This window comes from Sorex fumeus, unplaced genomic scaffold (genome assembly GCF_029834395.1).
Source record: "Sorex fumeus unplaced genomic scaffold, SorFum_2.1 ptg000047l, whole genome shotgun sequence".
In the NCBI taxonomy this organism is placed as follows: domain Eukaryota; kingdom Metazoa; phylum Chordata; class Mammalia; order Eulipotyphla; family Soricidae; genus Sorex; species Sorex fumeus.
In genome coordinates, this window is record NW_026606104.1 from 34,621,873 (window position 1) to 34,642,202 (window position 20,330).

At 52.4% G+C, this 20,330-nt stretch overlaps 1 protein-coding gene across 1 annotated transcript in view; it reads right to left on the reverse strand.

Annotated features, from left to right (window-relative positions):
• PADI2 (peptidyl arginine deiminase 2) overlaps window positions 1-19,712 on the reverse strand; it is a 58,690-nt gene extending 38,978 nt beyond the window's left edge. The window contains exons 1-2 of the mRNA XM_056123059.1: window positions 19,542-19,712; window positions 998-1,181 (exon numbers count right to left, since the gene is read on the reverse strand). Of these exons, the coding sequence (XP_055979034.1) occupies window positions 998-1,181; window positions 19,542-19,633 (276 nt within the window). The 5' untranslated portion in view covers window positions 19,634-19,712. The remainder of the gene's footprint in view (window positions 1-997; window positions 1,182-19,541) is intronic.
• Between the last annotated feature and the right edge of the window lie 618 nt (window positions 19,713-20,330).

Genomic DNA, 20,330 nt, shown 5'->3' on the forward strand with positions numbered 1-20,330 from the left:
TTCCCTACCCGGTGGTGTTCAGAATTTATTCCTGGCTCTGCACTCCAGAGATCACTCTTGGCATGCTTGGAGGACATCATATGGGATGCCGGGGATCAAACCCGGTCAGCTGTATGTAAGGCAAAGTGTCCTATCCACTGTACTATCTCTCCAGCCCCAGGGGAAGCTAATTTAAGGCTATTTTAAAACCGTATTCATACTTTTTATGTCAATATCAATATTAATGTCAATATGACAGCATATGTTCACCTACTTTTTTGCCTTTTCTTGTTTTATTTTTTCCTTTCTTTTTATTATTTATTTATTTTTGAGTGGAATTAGCCTTTAATAAAAATATTTATATGAATAAAGAAAAATTTCATTTGCATTTCTGTCTCTGTATTTCTGTTTCTGTACTCCTGAAAGTGTGTGCTTATGCAACTTAAGCATTTTATCTCCAAAATAGCACATTCTTCTCTTTTTATTTTTTAAAGGGTGATCCTCAGGTCCCGCTTCACTCTTATTTGTTTATTGTGCTTTGGGCCACATCTGGCTATGCTAAGGGGTTACTCCTAGCTCTGCACTCAAGAATTACTCCTGGTGAAGCTGGAGCGATAGCGATTCCCAGCATCCCATAGCACCCCCCGAGCACTGCTAGGAATAATTCCTGAGTGCAGAGCCAGGAGGAATCCCTGCGCAACGCAGGGTGTGACCCCCAAAAAGAAAATAATTACTCCTGGAGGTGCTTGGGGACCTTATGAGGGTGCCAGGGACTGAACGTGGGTCAATTGCAGGTGTAAGACAAGCACCTTCCCCCCTGTACTATTGCTCTAGTCCTCTCATTTGGTTTTCTCTCTTCCCTCCACCCCCAATGTGGTGAATAGACGAGAGGAGATGCCTCTGGACCATGCTGTCTCTATTGGACAGTGCTGACTGACTTGCCTGCCTCATGTCCACTTCCGGCTCCTACGCAGTCCCTCCCACTCACACCCCCAGGTGCTGGTTCCCCGCCAGGTACCTTATCACTGCTGGCCTCGGTGCTGGCCTGGCGCATGGTGAGCCGCAGTATGGTGCTGGGGGAGAGAGGCCAGCGCTGCTTGCCGTTGGTGGTCACCTCCTCCGCCTCGCCGTCACACACCACCTCCACCTGCACGTACTCCGAGTACTTCAGGCTGAACGTCTGGGCGCCCGCCGGGGCCGCGCTGCGGGGAGAAAGGCGGCTGGTGGCAGGGATGCCTGGGGTGTCGGGAGAGGGTTCCTGGGGGAACAAGGCTGCAGAACCCTCTCGGCTCACTCAGGTCGGGGGGACCCAAAGCGCTCCGCTCTGCTGCCCTCCCTGGGAACCCGGAACCCATTGGTGATGCTCAAGGGCTGCTCCCAGCTTGGTGCTTGGCGGTCGCTCCCAGCAGCCCTGGAGACCATGAGGTTCCGCAGACTGAACCTGGGCCTCCCACATACGAAGCAAGGGCTCCCCTGCTCTGTGAGCTCTCACCTGGGCTCTGACAGCATTTGTTAGAAACACAGATTCCTGGACCGGAGAGCGTGCAACAGACTAAAAGGGTGTCTTGGGTGTAGGAGGTCTGGGTCCCCCAAACACTGTCAGGAGCCCCAAGAGTAAAGCTGGGTGTGAAGCCTGAGCACCCAAACAACAACGAGGCAGATTCCTCATGCCAGTCTTCTACCTACCGGGCCAGGGTGTTTGCAGATGGTACCACAAACCCAAGGTGTTGGCGCTCAGACCCAGGCACTTACGCAGGTGAGGCACAAACTGCATTTCTGAACCTTGTTTCTGGCACTCAGAGTATGAATTATTTTTCTCTTAAAAAATTTTTGGTTTTGGGCCACACTCTGCAATACTCAGGGCTTACTCCTGTTTCTGCACTAAGGGATCACTTTGGTGGGCTTGGAGTTCTGGGAATTGAACCCCAGGTGGGTCTTGCACAAGACAAGTGCTCTTCTTGCTACTGACTGTACTATTTCTCTGGCCCCGTGTTTTGTTTTGTTTTGTTTTCTTCTCCCTCCTCCCCCTCCTCCTCCTCCTCCTCCTCCTCCTCCTCCTCCTCCTCCTCCTCCTCCTCCTCCTCCCCCCCCCCCCTGTTTGGGGAACCATATCTGGTGCTGGGGATCAAACCAGGGTAATCCATATACAGGTCAAGGACCTTATTCCTTGTGCTGTTCCTCCAGTCCAGGGTCTGAATTCATAATGCATTTTTGTGCTTCTGGCAGGCAGCCAGATTTGGGAGTGAGGCATGGTAGGGTGATGGCAGGTAACTGGGGCCCTGACAAAGGAAACTATTTTCTGTGAGAGGAGCACTGGAGAGATAGCTCAACAGGCTGGAGCACATACTTTGCATTCAGGAGGTCTGGATTCCATCCGCAATCTGCTGGATACTGCTGAGCTGCCCCTGAGCACAAAGTCAGGAGTAGCTCCTACACATCCCCAAGTGTGGCCATCCCCCTGCCCCAAATAAAGGGAGCAGTGAGCCAGAACTTTTCTCCAAACCCTGGGCTGTGTTTGAGTCAGGAAACAGGAGTTAAAGTGCTGGGGTTCATTCGGGGGGTGGAGTGGGCTGGGCTCTGTCAGAAAGACTTTCAGTTCCCTTTTGAGTCATTCCTAGTTTCAGGATAGTGTTCTTTCTTTCTTTCTTTCTTTCTTTCTTTCTTTCTTTCTTTCTTTCTTTTTCATTGGATCACCGTGGGGTACAGTTACAGACTTACAAATTTTTGTGCTTACGTTTCAGTCATACAATGATCGAGTGCCCATCCCTCCACCAGTGCCCATTCTCCACCACCAATGTTCCCAGTATTCCTCCCATTCACCCCCATTCACCTCCACCCTCCCCACCTCTGCCTCTGTGGCGGGCATATTCCCTTCACTCTCTCTCTCCTTTAGGGTGTTGTGGTTTGCAATGCAAGTACTGAATGGTCATCATGTTTGGTCTATAGTCTACTTTTGGCATGCATCTCCCATCCTGAGCGGGCCCTTTAAATGTGGATTTTTTTTTTAATGAAAAAAAAATTTTGAATTCTTTTTCTGTTTTGGTATGTGTGTGTGTGTTGGGGGTAGGGCACACTCATTTGTTCTCAGGATCTACTCCTGGCTCAGTGCTTGGGGGCTGCTCCTGGTCATGCTTGGGAGACCATGCAGTCCTGGGAACTCAAACCTAGAACTTCACACATGCATGCCAAATGCACTGCCACTAAGCCACCGCCTGGCCCACTTTGGAATTCTTGAAAAGACATTAAGAATTCAGAGTAGGTCCTTTATCTACTTTCAGCACACATTTCCCATCCTGAGCGATGACTACTCAGTATCTGTATTGAAAACCATAATGCCCAAAAGTAGAGAGAAAGAAGGAAATTGCCATAGAGGCAGGGGGAGGGGTGAGAAGCGGAGATGGGGGGGTACTGGGAACATTGGTGGTGGGAAACGTGCACTAGTGGAGGGATGGGTATTCAATCATTGTATGACTGAAACTCAAACATGAAAGGTTTGGAATGCTATCTCATGGTGTGGTTTAATTTAAAAAAAAAAAGGAATTCACAGTAGGAAGCAAACTGGTTTGTTCTGTGTTACAGAGATCAAATCACATGTTCCTTAGTTCCTTACATTCATGTGTGGAAGTTCTAACTACCAAATGTGATTGTATTGGGAGCTAAGGCATCTGGGAGAGAATAAAGGTTGAATGAAGTCGGGTAGGATTAGTTGCCTTCCTAGAGAGGAAGACAGAAGCACTCTCACGCCTGGGTGCCTGAGGAAGGCCCTGTGAGCACATGAGGAAGGCGGCTGGCTGTAAGTCAGGAGAAGAATCCTCAGCAGAACCTCCCCCGCTGACACCCCAATCTCGGACTTCCAGCTTCCTGACGTGGGAGCCACGAATTTCTGTGCCTAAGCCAACTAGCCTAAGGTAGTATGTGGTAGCAGCTTGAGTTGCAAGACACCAGCTTAGCAGGAACTCACGGGAAAGTCAGGGAGGCTGTGTGCGTGTGTGTGTGTGTGTGTGTGTGTGTGTGTGTGCGCGTGTGTGTGTGAAGGAAGGTCAGGGAGGCTGTGTGTGTGTGTGTGTGTGTGTGTGTGTGTGTGTGTGTGTGTGAAGGAGCCCAGGACTGACACTTCACTCAGTTCAGCCCCTTTGGTCTAAAGGCTTCTAAAGGCCAAAGAGGGCTCACAGGGATTTAGGGGGGAATTCTCATGGGATTAGAGACTAAGACGTCAGTACAAGTGTCTGCCTCACAGGCAGAGATGCTATTTCGGGGACCTGTGAGCCTGCATTCTGAATGGCTTTCAACCCTGCTCACCAGAATAATCAAGAACACTGTTCAAATGTTCTTTGTTTTTCTTGCCGTTGATTTGAGAGTCCCACACCAAGGTGCTGGGCTGGTATCAAGGTGGTGTGGCCAGGGGAAGTGCGGATGTACATAGTGGCCAAGACTGAATGAGAGCTTTGGACCAGCAGCTTTTGACTTCTGGCATGGATGGGTTCCTATCCATGTCCCAGCAGTTGGGAACCATGGTGTTAAGCAGTAGCCACCTTTCTGTGGACTGGCAGGGCATTCCTGTGGGCCAGGATGGACTGGGGACCCCTGGTTCTCAGGGCTTGGTGGCAGGGTTAGTTAGGCCCAGATGGCAGGGCTACTCTGCAGGGTTTCAGCTTCAGATCTGCCATGGAACCTGAGAATCTACATTTTTTTGAAGTAAATCAGATTTTATTTGGAGGTTTTGAAGGGGAAGGGATAGAAAGAGAAAGAGAGAGAGAGAGAGAGAGAGAGAGAGAATAACACACTCAAGGGAGACAGTGTGGGCTTCCATCTCAGGAAAACAGCTCACCACTGAGGACAATCAGTTCTACCAGCCCCAGCAGCACACACCCTCTGTTTAAACTCTCTGGATCTAAATTGGCCAATTACAACCACTCTTTACCAGCCAAACTCATCTCCAGTTCTCAGAATGCCTCACCCTACCTTCCTGCCCAAGTGGCCCGGTGCTGCACCCCTTGAAGATAAAAGGCTCCCCCAGGGGGCTGGAGAGAGAACATGAGGATAGAAACTGGCCTTGCACTTGGCTGACCTTGGTTTGATTCTGGGCACCTCCCACGGTCCCATATGCCCTGTCAGGCATCACTGCTGATCAGAGACAGAAAGAGTCCCATGAGCACTGTTGGGGGTAGCCCTAAAAGCAAAAGCATGTGTGTAAATGTGTATATACACACAGAATTACACACACACACACTCACACACATACACTCACTCACATACGCATACTCATACATACAGACTTAACACACACACTCACACACACTCATATACTCACATATACACATACACTCACACACACTCACACACCCTCACGCACATACATTCTCACACACTCATATACATACACACACACTCACACATTCACACACACACACACACACACACACACTAAACTGTGCTAGCGGCATCCCTCTGAGGTTGCTGAGTCCCTCTGTCAGTGTCCTCTTTAATAAGCTTTCACTCTGGTATCATCTAAATATCTCTCTCTTCAGTAATCTCTCTCTTCAGTAATCTTACCAGCCACCTCTTAAGCCTCTCAGAGTCGGGACTGGGGGAGCCCCAGACCCCTCTTGTGTTTCCCAGAGCTTGGGCTGCTGGTGGTGGTGCAGGGGCTGCCCTTTGAGAGCCCCAGATCTGGGAGTGAGGTGGGTGGTGAAGCCTTGGGCTGGTGGAGACTGTGGATCTTGAGACCTGGGTCAGACCAGATGAACTCAAGCACAGGAGGGCGGGAATGAACAAGGGTCACGTAACCCAAGCCCGGAGCTGGGAATAGAACCCAAAGCGAGAACCCAAAAGTTCAGGGCTGCTCTACTGATTCCCCAGAGCCTCCTGGCCCAGCATGGGGACCTTGAGCTGATCTGAGCCTGGGCTCTGGACTGCAGCTGACTGACAAAGGGATTTCAAAGGTGCCCCTCGCACCATTTGGTGACCCCTAAGTCCTAGGGTGACTGCCTGCTCTAAGGGTTCCCCAGAGCTTTGATCTCTCTGATCCCTTTTGCCTGACCTGGATTGTCTGGCTTGAGGGCAGGGTCTGACTCTCCCATGGGGTTGGGTTTGTCACACCCAACAAGGAAGGTGGAGTTGAACAGGACCCAGATTTAGAAGTGCCAGGAAGCATTCTTTCTGCTCCAGAGTGGGGACATGCTGAGAATACTTTCTTTCTTTCTTTCTTTCTTTCTTTCTTTCTTTCTTTCTTTCTTTCTTTCCTTCCTTCCTTCCTTCCTTCCTTCCTTCCTTCCTTCCTTCCTTCCTTCCTTTCTTTCTTTTGCTTTTTGGGTCACACCCAGCGATGCTCAGGGGATGCTCCTGGCTCTGCACTCAGGAACTACCCTTGGTGGTGCTTGGGGGACCATATGGGATACTGGGAATTGAACCTGGGTCACTCATGTACAAGGCAAACGCCCTACCCGCTGTGCTATCGCTTCAGCCCAAGAATACTTTCAAGTGGCACAGAATCTTAAACTAAGGAATTTAACAGAAAGCTTATTTATATATTTCTTAAATATATCACCTCTGCATGGCATTTCACCGAGGCTGGCCAGTGATGGCACTGACTTAAGATCTTTGTCAAAAATAAAGCTAAAATAAAAATAGGAACCCATGAGATTTTTTTTTTTTTTGCTGTGCCTCTGTGTCAAGGAAGCAAGAAGTGAGCTTTTCCACTGAATGACACTCCCAGCTCAGACTTTTCAGAACTTTTATTTGTATATTTGTTTTGCAGTACCAGGAATTGAATCTGGAACCTGGAACCTCTTGCCTGCAATGCGTCAACTTGACCACAGAGCCACATCCCTAGTCCCAAGAAAAACCTCAAACTGAGAACAGTACAGGTGGAATGTTTTGCTTTTCTCAATGTGGCACTTGCCGTGGTGCCAGAGAGGGAACCAGGGACTCCAGCATGCAAAACACATGTGTATTTGACCTTGAGCTAGCTCTCAGCCCTGGAGTGTGAATTTGGTGAAAGAGAACCTGAAAAAGTGCTTGCTTAGGTCTCGGGGGAGGGAAGCATTCTTCGGGGGGGGGGGGGGGGGGGCTCTGGCTGTGCCCATTAACTTCTGAGTGATTGTGGACAACTATTTTTTTTTCTCCCAGTTTCAAGCATGAAGTCAGAAAGGGCTGGAATCTTGAGAGCTCAGACTGAAATGAGTCCCAAAGAAATGAAGAGCTGAGGGGGCCAGAGTGATAGTATTACCACGGTAGGGCGTTTGCCTTGCATGCGGTCACATGGGTTTGATTCCCAGCATCCCATATGGCCTCCCAAGCACGACCAGCAGTAATTCCTGACTGCAGAGCCAGGAGTGACCCCTGAGCACTGCAGAGAGTGACCCAAAAATCAGAATTAAAAACCAGCAGCTCTTCTGGCCAAGGAGAATTGTCCTTTTGTGTCCTCTCCCGACAAAAGCCTCAGATGGGAACCTTTGTTTAGGCTTAGGGAGAAGCTAGAATGTGCTCAGTGACCGGCCCATGTGGGAATTTATGGACCACTGCTTTCCCACAAGTTTGCAGCCCCTCCTCCTTCCTAAAAAACGAGCATCCCTGTTCTCTTGTTTATAAAAACTACTTCTTATGACTCTCCAGACAGGGATAGCAGCTCGGAAGGTGTCACCTTCCTACCTGCCTCCTTGTTGCTGTCTCTGGTGGGTCAGCTCTTCAGTGGATGAGATCCAAGTGACCAGAGAGGGCAGGGTCTGGCCAGCGGGCTGGCAGGGCGGCGCTGAAAGCTGGGGATCCCTCTGTCAGATCCCTGATGCCCTTCACCCAGAGCCACTGTTAACCTCACCTGGCTTTCTAGCTTGGGTTTCTGCATATAATTCTATTTAGAAAAACAAAACCAAACCAAACAAAAACACAGCTACAAACACACAGAGGGTGGGTAATCTTTGGGAATTACACTGGACAATAGTTACTGTGAGGGTTCCAGTGTCTTCGCTCCTCTAGGCCAGTGAGAAACTGGAGGAGCCCCCTGAGGCCCAGGGGGTTAACCCCCTGGCCCACAAGGGAGATCCAAGCAGCCCACACCCTCCTACTAGCCCAGCATCAGGCCGGCTTTGAGCTGAGCAAACAGCTATTCTTGGAGCAGCCCTGGCACGAGCAACAAAGGCGCCCATTGTGCCCCAGATCTCACTGGCTGCGGGAGGAATCGCTCAGAATCCCCGGCCGAAACCGGAGAGTGAGCAGGGGGCTGTGGGGCTTCATCTGTCCCTGCCGCAGGGAGGGGACTGGCAGGGGATCCTGCATCAAAGAACGGGCGTGTTGGCTGTGACCTGACCTCCTGCTTAAAGATGGTGTGGAGGGATTGGCGAGTGGCCAGTTCCTGGGACCACCAACTCTGCTCACCTTTGTACCCCACGGGGCCTGGCCCTGCCTCGGGTGCACTTTGGGAATCAATGAATGCCAGCTGTCAGTCTTCATGGTTTTTCATGCTGTCCTTACAGGCATTTCATGTGTTTTGGTTTTGCTTGTTTGTTGGGTTTAGGGACTACTCCTGACTCAATGCTCAGTGTATACCCTTTGAGGCTGAGGATTGAACTCAGGTCTCCTACATGCAATCCATGTACTCCAGTCATTTGAGCCATCTCCCCAGATACCCTCTATTTTGGGAGGGGGGATACTCAGTGGAGCCCAGAGGCTACTTCTGGCTTATTGCTTTAGGATCGTTCTTGGTGCTTGGGAGATCATGCAGGGCTGGGGTTTGAGTACAGCTCCTGTAGCACTGCACTGTCCTCCTGCTGTTCATTGATTTGCTTGAGTGGGCCCAGTAACATCTCCATCGTGAGACTTGTTACTGTGTTTGGCTGGAGTCATAGCACAGCCGGCAGGGCGTTTGCCTTGCACGTGGCCCACTCGGCAGCCAACCCGAGTTCAATTCCTCCGCCCCTCTAAGAGAGCTCGGCAAGCTACCGAGAGAGTATCACGCCCGCATGGCAAAGCCTGGCAAGCTACCCGTGACGTATTCGATATGCCAAACAGCTCCTATATGAGGAGCAAATGCTCTTCCTGCTGCGCTGTCTCTCTGCCCTACCTTTTTTTTTATGTTAAATAAGCCATTGGTTCACTTGCTGACTTAAAAATATCTAGTAACTACTCAAATAGTAAAATCCTAACTTTTCTTTAAAATCACTATTTCTTTATTATTTTGGCTCACCCCCGGCTGTCCTTAGGGCTTCCTCCTGACTTTGCACTCAGAAACCATATTTCTGGTGGTGCTCAGGGGACCATATAGGATGCTGGGGATCAAATTCAGGTTGTCTGTATGTAAAACAAGTGTCCTACACCTGGTACTATCTCTCCAGCCCCATACATTTTTTTTTTGGGGGGGTCACACCCAGAGATGCTCAGGGGTTATTCCTGGCTCTATACTCAGAAATTACTCATGGCAGTGCTCAGGGGACAGTATTGGATGCTGAAGATCGAACCCAGGTCAGATGTGTGCAAGGCAAGCGTCCTATCTGCTGTACTATCTCTCCATCTCCTCACCCCTCCTTTTGTGGAAAAAGTATTGACCGCATCTAGTGGTACTCAGCAATCACTCTTGGCTCTGTGCTCAGGGGACACCCCCATATGAGATCCTAGGGGTCAAACTGGGGTTTCCCACATGGCTGGGGAGTGCCTTACCCCCATAAGACACTGCAGCCCAAAGTCCTCACATTTCAGCCCATTTTCTTTCTTTCTTTCTTTCTTTCTTTCTTTCTTTCTTTCTTTCTTTCTTTTCTTTTCTTTTCTTTTCTTTTTTTTGCTTTTTGGGTCATACCCGGTGATGCACAGGGGTTACTCCAGGCTTTGCACTCAGGAATTACTCCTGGCGGTGCTCAGGGGTCCATGGTCCACATGGGATGCTGGGAATCGAACCCAGGTTGGCCGCGTGCAAGGTAAACGCCCTACTCACTGTGCTATCGCTCCAGCCCCTCAGCCCATTTTCTTAGTGTGCATCAAACTGACCCTCCAGCTTCATTCCCCTCCACACTCTCAACTCCAGCCTCTTCTGTCTCATGGAATATTGTACAGAGGCCGCTCCCACCTGCAATGCTGTCCCCCAACTTCTCTGTCTGACCTGAGGGTCCTGGAGATACTGGGGGAACAGCGTGGTGAGAGGGGGAGGGAGTGTGTGGGGGGTCGCCCAGGGGAGGAGTCGCCATGCTCCGGAGAGCACCAGGGGCATCAGGCTGGAGGTGCAGTGTAGTGGAGGTGCATCAGTGACGGAGCTGGGAGCAGGGGAGTCAAAGGGTAACCACGTGGGGTAGGGTTGGCACCGTGGAAGGGGCAGAACTGGGGGCCCCATTAGTATGCAATAGAGAAGCTTAGAGCCAGCAGGGTCTGAAGCGGTGCGACTTAATCCCACGGGAAAATCCCTGCTCTGTGTGTCCGACAGAGATAAAAGGTTCCCCAAAACTGTGCCAGAGAGGTGTCCCCCTGAGGTCCTGCTGGGCCCCTCTGCACAGTGTCCTCGCCAAGAAGCTTTCACTCTGGTCTAGTCTAAATTCCTTTTTGTTGAAAGGTATGAACTTAGTTGAGAAGAAATGAAATTGATCTGTGGAGAAGCTGTCCAAACAACTGTTCCTCTAGTTAGCTCTGCCCCAGATGAAAACATACAAAATGGTACTACTGATAAAGCTGCATGATAGATTTTTCTTTTTGTTCAATGTCCAAAATTGTAAATAATTTTTTGGGGTGATTTAGGTCAGACCAGGTGGTATTCAGGACTTTTTCCAGGCTCTGTATTTAGGGTTCACTCCTGGCAGTGCTCAGTGGACTGACCCATATGTGGTGGTGGGGATTGAACAGGGTTGGCCAAACCAAGATCAGCCACTTGCAAGGCAAGTACTTTATCTCTTCAGTCCCTAAAATTGTAGCTTTATTTTTACTTTGATGAAACAAAATTAAAACTTATTCAGCAATAGTACTTATTGGGCTGGAGTGATAGCACAGTGGGTAGGGCATTTGCCTTGCACGTGGCCTACCCGACCTTGCCCTCTAGGAGAGCCCGGCAAGCTACTGAGAGTATCCCGCCCGCACAGCAGAGCCTGGCAAGCTACCCGTGTTGTATTCGATATGCCAAAAACAGTAACAACAAGGCTCACAATGGAGTTGTTACAGGTGCCTGCTCGAACAAATTGATGAACAACGGGAGGACAGTGCTATAGTGCGGTGCTTTGTTTTGGGCCACACCCCAGCAGTGCTCAGGAGTTACTCCTGGCTCTGTGTTCAGGAACTGCTCCTGGCGGGGCTTGGGGGACCATATAGGGTGCCGGGGATGGAACCCAGTTCATCTCTACACAAGGCCAGACCTCCCGTTCCCACACTATCTCTCCAACCCTAGCCTAAAGTCTTTTCCAGCCCATGGTTAGAGTCCCTTGGAATCCGGGTCCGGGGGAACCCCTTAATAACCCTTCTGGGGGGATTTGGGGGCTATACTGGCTGACGTCTGCCCAGCCCCACCCATGCTGGGTGGCTTCTGGAGAGCCTGGCAGCCTCTCTGGGTTCTGATCTTAGGAACAGAAAATGTACGGAGCCCCAGATTGGAGGGTAGGACAAGCCAGTTCCTAGGTGGCACTGGGTTCTGTTTGTCCACCTGCCCTGGGCCTCATTAACACCAGCCAGGGGTCACCCTCCCGGTGACCCTAGTTCCTGGCAGCCTGGGTGTGACATCCTGTCCTCAAACCTTTGCAGAGTGTCAGGGGGGTTTGTGGTGCCAGCCTGGCGTGCAGGGCCATGGAGAGTCCCCTTAAGGAATGGGGTGAAGGGAGGGAGGGAAGGTCTTTCAGGCGGCATGGTGGTGACCAGCAACCTTAGGCAGGCAGGGCTGAGTGGAGGCAGAGCAGGAATCATTCTCAGACAGCCTGTCTGCCTGGAACCGCAGCTGGGCATGGGCCCTCTCCACAGGGGAGAAGCAATCTTCAGGTCACACCCAGTGGAGCTCAGCCCTTACTCCTGATTCTGTGCCAAAGGATCCCTCCTGGCAGTGCTCAGGAGGCCAGACAGGATGGGGGGATAGAACCTAGGGGAGAAACAATCCTATGGAGGGTCCCTTTCTCCCCAGATACTGTCAAGGACTCCCTACCACCTACAGAACAAAGCCCAAGTCTGATTTCAGCATGCAAGGCCTTCTGTGAGAGCTCCTCAGTTCTCTAATCTCACACCTCGATCCCTTAAACTAGGCTCTCTCTGTTCCTGATAGTCTAACTTTCCCTCCAGGTCCCTTTGCTCCTATATGGCATGTCCTGGTCACACTCGGAAACCCTGTCCATCCTTTAAGATCCAGCTTTGTGGCCACCTCCTCCAGGAAGTCTTTCCTGATCATCCCACCAAACAAAACTCATCTCTTCTTTCCTTTGGTGTTATCTCAAACAACACTGAACCAAATTTCACTTTCAGAGTTGTGAACTGTGAGGTCATGTCTCATCACTATTTGTCTTAATAATAGGATAAGAAATCCAATACGAATTCATGGTTATTAATTATTTTGTATTTACTATGGGCCAGACACTATTCCAAGCCTTTAGCTCACATGATCTTCATCCATCCTTCTTTTGAAAAAAATATTTTTGTCAGTGCGAGGAATCAAACTCGGTGTCTCATGCATTCAGGACTCTCTGGGGAAGTGCTGGAACATCCCCAGGCCCTCCTTTTTAACAAGTCATCTTTCTGTGGGGTCTGGACTCACACCATCCAGATGAGTACTTTGCTTCAAGTCTCACCCAGGAGCAGTCAGAATGAGGCTGTCTGAGCCCCGAGACTGGCTGCTTCCTTACTGGGAGGGGACCCACAGGTAAAGGCTCTCCCAGGTCAGAACATCTGGGGAGCCACGGGGCAGGTGTCAGATGTGGCTCAGGAGAGGGTCAGATGGGAGCGCTAGCGACCTCTAGAATAATGATTTTCAACTTTTTTTCTTTCTGCAGGATGGAACTCCTGAGAAATGCTCAGGGGCCTGAGGTCACACTCATAATATTCGGACAGCTGTCTGGGATGGCTCAAAGTGATTCTCCAACGCTCGGAGGGGGGGGGGGGTGAGACCCCTCCCCACCCTAAGGGACCCAGCTCTGGCAGCTGAAAACCTCTACAACCCAACTGCTGCTACGCTCAAGGCCGCTCCCCATATGCTCGGACCGAGCCTCACATATGAGTGAACATATTCCAGGACACATCATAAGATACTCCCTACCCATTCTCCATAGTTACCACACCACATTTGATGGGGTTCGGATAACAGGCAACAAGTCATAGAGGGAAATATATATATGCATATGTACATATTTTCAGACATATATATATGTATACACACACACACCAATGCTAACATCACTCAAATGTTAACAACATGTTAGTGATATCCTATATAATGTCTTAATGGCTCTGGCCAAAATAGAACAATCTTCACACTGTTTCCTATATATAAGCACTTTTTTTTTTTTGCTTTTTGAGTCATGCTCAGGGGTTATTCCTGACTTTGCACTCAGGAATCACTCCTGGCGGTGCTCGGGAGGGCCATATGGGATGCTGGGAATCGAACCCGGGTCGGCCGTGTGCAAGGCAAACGTCCTACCCACTGTGCTATTGCTCCAGCCCCTAAACACTTTTTTTTTGTAAGCATGTTCAGCAGTTCTTTATAACAGACAATACAAATTTATTATTTCGGTTGTGTTTTGCAACAGGGATTAGGGCTTGGGATGGAAACATCCCTAATTGGGTGGTGGGAAGGTGTAATGGTGGTAGGACTGGTGTTTGAATATTAAATGTAATCAAATATTGTGAACTAACTTATAAAATAAAAAAATTTAAAAAAAAAACAGAGTGAGGCCCAGGGATGCAGGGTTTCTGGGACCTGTGGTGTTGGGACAACCTGCAGTGCCTGGGGATCTCCAGGGCTGCCCCTGGTGGTGCTGGAGGAGGCATGTTGTACTGGGGGTTGAACTGGGGTCTTGGTGCATGCAGAGCATGTACCCCTGACCACTGAGTTATCTTCTTGGCCCTTATTTTCAACCTTTTTAACTCTGTGGACCTGTGGTTGAGAACAGTGTTAAGGGGCACAGCGGGTAGGTAGGGCATATGTCTTGTACTTGGTTGACCTGGGTTCAATCCCCAACATAACCTATTCTCTCCAGCACCATCAGGAATGATTCCTGAGCACAGAGCCAAGAGTAAACCCTGAGCATCATCAGGTGTGGCCCACAAACAAACATACAAGGAGGTGATTCTTTCTAGGACAGGAAATTTCAGTGGCCCAGCACCTGCTGGCAGAGGGCTTGTCAAAACCCACCACCCTAGAGCACCTATTTATTTCATGGTGGGGTTCATAGGCCCACAGAGGGGATGCTCTGGGTTGGCTCCCTGCCCTGAGCTCAGGGGCGAGATGCTGAGATAAGCAGCTAGGATCAGACAAAGTCCCTGAGCAGAGGCTCCAGCATGGCTGGGCAGGACAGATGGAGTATGACAGACGGAACTGACCCCTTCCACCCAACTGCCACCCCTAAAGTTTAACAGGTGTGTCTGTTGCAGGGGGCAGCAGAGTGAGACCCCCTCACCAACACCATCCTGGCTGATGGGCGTCCTGTTGTCTCTCAGGGACCTGTGGGCAGGAGGAAGGTTCCTGGGGACCCTGCCATGCTGGACACTCAGACTTGCCTCTGGCCACCTGCCAGGGCTCGTCTGAGCTCAGCCTCCTCAGGAACTAGCCTGAAATCTGAATCCTGGAGCAACCCTGGCAGGGCTCCTTGCTCAGGGTGAGGGTGCTGGGTGTTTTTCTAATTTATGGGGTCATCTGACCTGGCTTGATACATCCCACTGGCATTTTTTCAGGGGCAAGTGGCTCTGGCCAAGTATGATCACAAGCCCTTGACCTTCCACTGACCCATGCAATGTGCTATCCCCCCTTGCTTCGAGTCTCATACAGAAGCTGTCGGAGTGAGGCCTCTGAGCTCTGAGACTGGCTGCTGCCCTGCCGGGAGGGGACCCACAGGTAAAGGCTCTCCCAGGTCAGGACGCCTGGTCAGAGGCTGGAGAGGTAGCTCAGCCCATCCATAGCCAGTTTCCCAGGTGCACTCATGTATGCACCCACCATCCACCCACTTGCCCATCCGCCCACCCACTCATCCATCCATCCATCCATCCATCCATCCATCCATCCATCCATCCATCCATCCATCCATACTTCCATCCATCCATCCACCCAAGGGGTCAGCCTGCATCCACTGGTGGGCTGGAAGGACTTGCAACAAGTAAGTGGGGGGGGGGGTCACCATTAAAACACTCATCTGGCTCCTCATCTCATTTTTCCCATCTGTAAAAGGAGGATAATTATAGTTCTTAACTCATAAAGATGTTGTAGGGGCCAGAGAAATAGTGCAGGGGGTAGGGCACTTGCCTTGCACATTGCTGACCTGGGTTCAATCCCTGGTACCACTTATGATCCCCTGAGCCAACTATGTATGATCCCTGAATGCAGAGCCCAGAGGAAGTCATAAACACCAGCAGGTATGGACCAACAGTCAATAAATGAAGTTGTAGCTTCATTTTCTTTCTTTCTTTCCTTCTTTCTTTCTTTCTTTCTTTCTTTCTTTCTTTCTTTCTTTCTTTCTTTCCTCTTTTTCTTTCTTGTGGTACGGGGAATCAAAGCCAACTACTCACTCAAGCAAGTCAAATGCTCGCCACTACTGAGCCACAGCCTCACCCGTGAGGTTCTGACACATGGGATGATCTGACACACACAAGGGGAGCATGCAAGGGACCCAGAAAGCTGCGGGCATGGGAAAGGGTGTTCATCAGCTCACGAGTAAGTTAGCAGAAAAGTTTGGCCAAGAGGAACAATGGGAGTTAGGGTGAGTGCCTGGGGCCTGGGATGGTCCAAAACAGCACCTAGAAGGGAACCAAGAGCTGAGTCTCTGTTGGGGCCTGAGAATGTGCCAGGCTGAGGGAGCAACTCCTGCAAAGGCGCTGAGTCAGGAATGAGCTTGGTTCATTAAGGTGCTCTGAGCACCCACAAAGCCAGCAAGCAGTGGGGGAGCCTGTGTGGTAGGAGCGGGGATCTGTGAGGGGCGAGGCCTTCTGCAATGGGGAGGGCAGGGCCCTGGTCACAGGACAGCAGGAAGGACATTTGCCTTGCATGAGGCCCACCTGGGTTTGATCCCCAGCATCCCATATGGTCCCCTGAGCTCACCGTGAGTGATCTTTCAGAATCACTCACATCAATGGGGTGGGGCAGAAAGGGCTTGTGTGGACATGAGTGGAAGGAGTGTGTGTGGGGGGGGTGGAGATTCTCCAGACCCTGCTCCTGGCCGGCAGCCTCTCTGCACGGGGATGCACAGATGGTGGGACCTCCTGCCCTGGTACTTCTCTTCCCTTTGGCCAGGGAGGGAGCAACAAGGCCCTGGGATGGGGGTACACCCCAGGCATCCTGAGCAAGGGTTTTCACTCACAGCTTTTCCCTTATGGCTCAATAGATCAACTGTGACCCCAGCACTGTTCTGCAGAGGCCAGAGATCATCTTGTTGTTGTTGCTTTGGACCACACCCGTCAGTACTCAGGGATCACTCCTGGTGGGGCTTGGGGGACCATACAGGGTACTGGGGATGGGGCTGGGGTTGGCAGCCTGCAATCAAGCCCTACCCACTGTGCTATTCTATGGCCCTAGGGCCCATATTTTTTTTTGTTTTGTTTTTGGGCTACATTGGTAGTGCTCATGGATTACTCCCATCTCTGAGCTTAGGCATCCTCCTGGCAGTGCTCAGGGAACCACGTGGGGTGCCTGGGCTTGAACCCAGGTTGGCTGCCAGGGCCCTGAAGCTCTGGCAGATCTCCTGCAGATTTGGATGGGACCTTTCAGAGAAGGGTCTGCCCTACCCAGAGAGAACTTTTACTCCCCCTCCCAGAAGGGGCTTCCATGGAGCTGCTTCCATGACCTGGCATGAGTGTCAGCAGGAGAGGGGGGGCAGTGCATGGTTACCCCCTTCCTTCACTCCACTGCGTCCCTCTCTTCTGTCCTAGAGTTAGATGCAGTCGCTGGGCATGGGCAGGGGTACTGGCTCTCCTCTGAGGGATGCCCCCAGCCAGCTCAGGGAGCAGTGAGGATCAGCTCTGGGCACAGGGGGAGCATGTGGGCACTGTAAGTGGAGGTTCACTGTGTCAAACCCAAGAGCAAGGCTTGAGAAGCAGCTGGAGACAGAGGGTCTTTTACAACACTTTCAGGGGTTATTTCTAGGGAAAAAAGAAATCCTAGTCCCTTCTTTTTGTGCTTTGACTCAGAGCTTGCTGGGGGCTAGCATAGGCTTTGCACGCAGGAGGTTTGGGTTCCATCCCTGGCACCGCACAGTCTTCAAACACCACAAGGAGTGACCCCTGAGCTATACTGGTATAACCCTGCATCCCCTCCCCCGAAAAAAATCCCAAATATGATGTGTTTGGTAGGAAATGCAGCATGAGCTCCACTGGGGGCTGTTTCATTTCTCTTGGCTATGGCTGGACTTTAGGGCGCTGCTCTCTGGGGGTGGGGCAGAGTCTTAAGTGCAGGTGGGGGGGGGTTGGAGAGCCACATGGCATGGCTGATTTCTTTTTTTGTTTTTTTTGGGTCACACCCGGTGATGCAGAGGGGTTACTCCTGGCTCTGCTCTGCCCTCAGGAATTACCCCTGGCGGTGCTCGGGGGACCATATGGGATGCTGGGAATCGAACCCGGGTCGGCTGCATGCAAGGCAAACTCCCTATCCGCTGTGCTATTGCTCCAGCCCCCATGGCTAGTTTCTTAAGAAATGTGTCCCTGCCCACACCTGCCCCACTTCCTGTCCCTACTGGGGCTGGGCCTCTCTGCCAGGCAGGACAGGGGCCGGGCGGGGGTCCCCCCCCAGCATGGCTGCCTTCCCTACTCCCCATCTCCTTCCAGAGGCATCATGCAACCATCCAGCTTGCTCCTAAGTGTCCCGGTGAACAGACAGGCGGGCCAGTGACAGCTGAGGCTTATAGATTGAGTGCCCTGGCGCCCAGCCTGGTACCCACTCCCTGGCAGTGCTCAGGTCAGGTCTGGGTGTGGGGGAGGGGAGCCTTCCAGGGCACTGATGTCTGGACCACACTTCTCCACTGCACTCTGACCCTCAGACACTCCTATGGGGGTCTGGGTGGACCACCGCGGTCTGGGCAGACACGTGGAGAGAGCTGGCCTCAGCTGGGAGACGGCCCAGGGCCGTTGGTCCCAGGGAGGAAGCTAAGACTTGATGGTATCAGTGTGATCAGGGGTTGTGGAGGAGGGGGGCAGGAAACGGTCTGGGCAGGGCTGCCAAGGCCACTGTGGGGAGGGGACAGGGACCTGGCTGGAGACGTGGGTGCCAAGATACCAGGGTGGCCTTGGGGTTGGGGAGAGGCGGGTGGCCCAGACGACAGCATGATTTGTGAGCACTAAGCCAGGCTGGCACCTCTAGCTCAGTTCCAGGCGCTGAGAGGTCAGAGGACCTGCCTGGGGCTGTCACCACGTAGAGACCTGTGTGCTGCCCCTGCCACCGAGCAAAGGAACATGCCACAGGCGGGGGCCCCAGGGCTGCAGGGCTCTTGCCACCCCCACTCACACTGACTGTGTGCCCTCTCGAGGCAGCCTCCCCCATAAGGGCAGAGCCCTGGTTCGGGCTGCTTCCTGGGGAGAAGGTCAAGGAGGAGGCCAGACGTCAACCCCTCACCCATGTTCTGCTGTCCCAGGAATCTGCGTCCTACCAGGTTCCCGGGCAGAGGAGGGTGCAGGCATAGAGTCCCAAATCGGGACTTCCCTCCACCCCCTGCCCAGAATTCCGTGGCCTCAGAGAGAGCTGCCAGGGCTGAGGTACCTACCTGCACGCACAGGAGCCCAGCTTCAATCCCAGCACTGCACGGCCTCCCCGGCCCTCGTGGGCCCTAATACCGCTGGGAAACCTGCCCCTCTGCCCCAAACCAAACCAGCCCAGAGTCACAGACTCCCCTTGCCAGGGGACCAGCTCCCTCCCTGATCCCAGGGGGACATCAGGAGAGGCATTTTGTGTTTGGTGGTGGTGGTGGTGGTGGTGGGGAACTGTGGTCAGCAGCAGACCCCACTGGGTAAACTGGAAGCCTGCGCAAAGCCGGGGCCAGATTCTGCTCTGGGCAGCTCCCTTATGCCCAGCATGCTAGTCGGGTCCCCTGCCCCAGCGTTCCCAGACCTGGAGGAAGCTCAAATAGTCTGGGAGAGGGGTGGGAGCCCGGCTGAGGTGTGTGGTGAGTCAGGAGGGTCTGAGGCCAGGGGAGGGAGGAAAGAGGAGGTGCTGAGAGGAGAGCAGGAGAGGGGAGGGAGGGCTGAGGGGGTCGGGTGGAGAGAGAATGAAGCAGAGGAAGAAAGGGGCCCTGATGGAACTGGGGCTGCGTCAAGGGGTCCGGGAGAGGCGGACACCAATTTGGGGCGCTGTCAGGTTGTAGCGGGGAGGTTCTTAAGGTTCGGAGGCCCGGGAAACGCAGGGCAGAGGCAGAACGTGGGCGCCTCGCGTCCAGGGAGGGGCACAGGCCTGGTGGGAGGCCAGAGGTTGTCGGGGTCTCGGGGCTGCTCACCTGTAGACATCGGTCCAGAGGTGAGTGCCGAGCACGTAGACCGCCTCCACGCGGCTACCGTGCTGCAGCCGCACCGTCCGTTCGCGCAGCATCCTGGCCTCTGCTCCTGATGCACCTGTGCCAGGTGAGCCCGCTGCAGCCTCCGCAGCGGCCGCGGCCCAGCTCGCTTTATCCGGCCGCCCGGAGGCGTGGCGAGGGCGTGGCGGGGGCGTGTCAGAGTCGTGGCAGGGCGGGACTAGGCGCCTTCCTATAGACTGCGAGACCCGGTCCTCAGGCGTAGCCACGCCTCCCCAGCTCTTCCTGCCCTCTAGTGGCCAGTGATACTCGTTCATCTCTCCAGGATTGAGCCTTCTTGAAGGACCCTTGCAAACCCAGAGGAAAGGAGATCTGGCCTCTGCCCCTCCAGACCCAAATCCTCTAATCTTTACCCTAGAGAAAGTGATGGGAGAAACCAGCTGCTCAAAGGGCACCCACCTTTTGGGCTGCTCCTTGGCGGATACTGAGTATGGCCCAGAGGGCACCTACCTTCTATGACAGCTCATTTTGTCCTTGGAAGACAGCGGTCCCGAGACAGGGGTGGGTGGGTGGTTGAGGGGCATGGCTCAGACACAAGTGTACGATTCTAGGTGGGGATTGCTAGGGAAGACGAAATAACAACCGAACTCAATGCGAGCTCTCTGCCCTGTTCCAGCGGTGTTTTTCCTGACTGTCACACCTCCCAAATAATGCCCCCCCTCCTTAACAGACAAAGAAAGCCAGATGTGAAGGAGAGGGGAAAGAATTCACCCT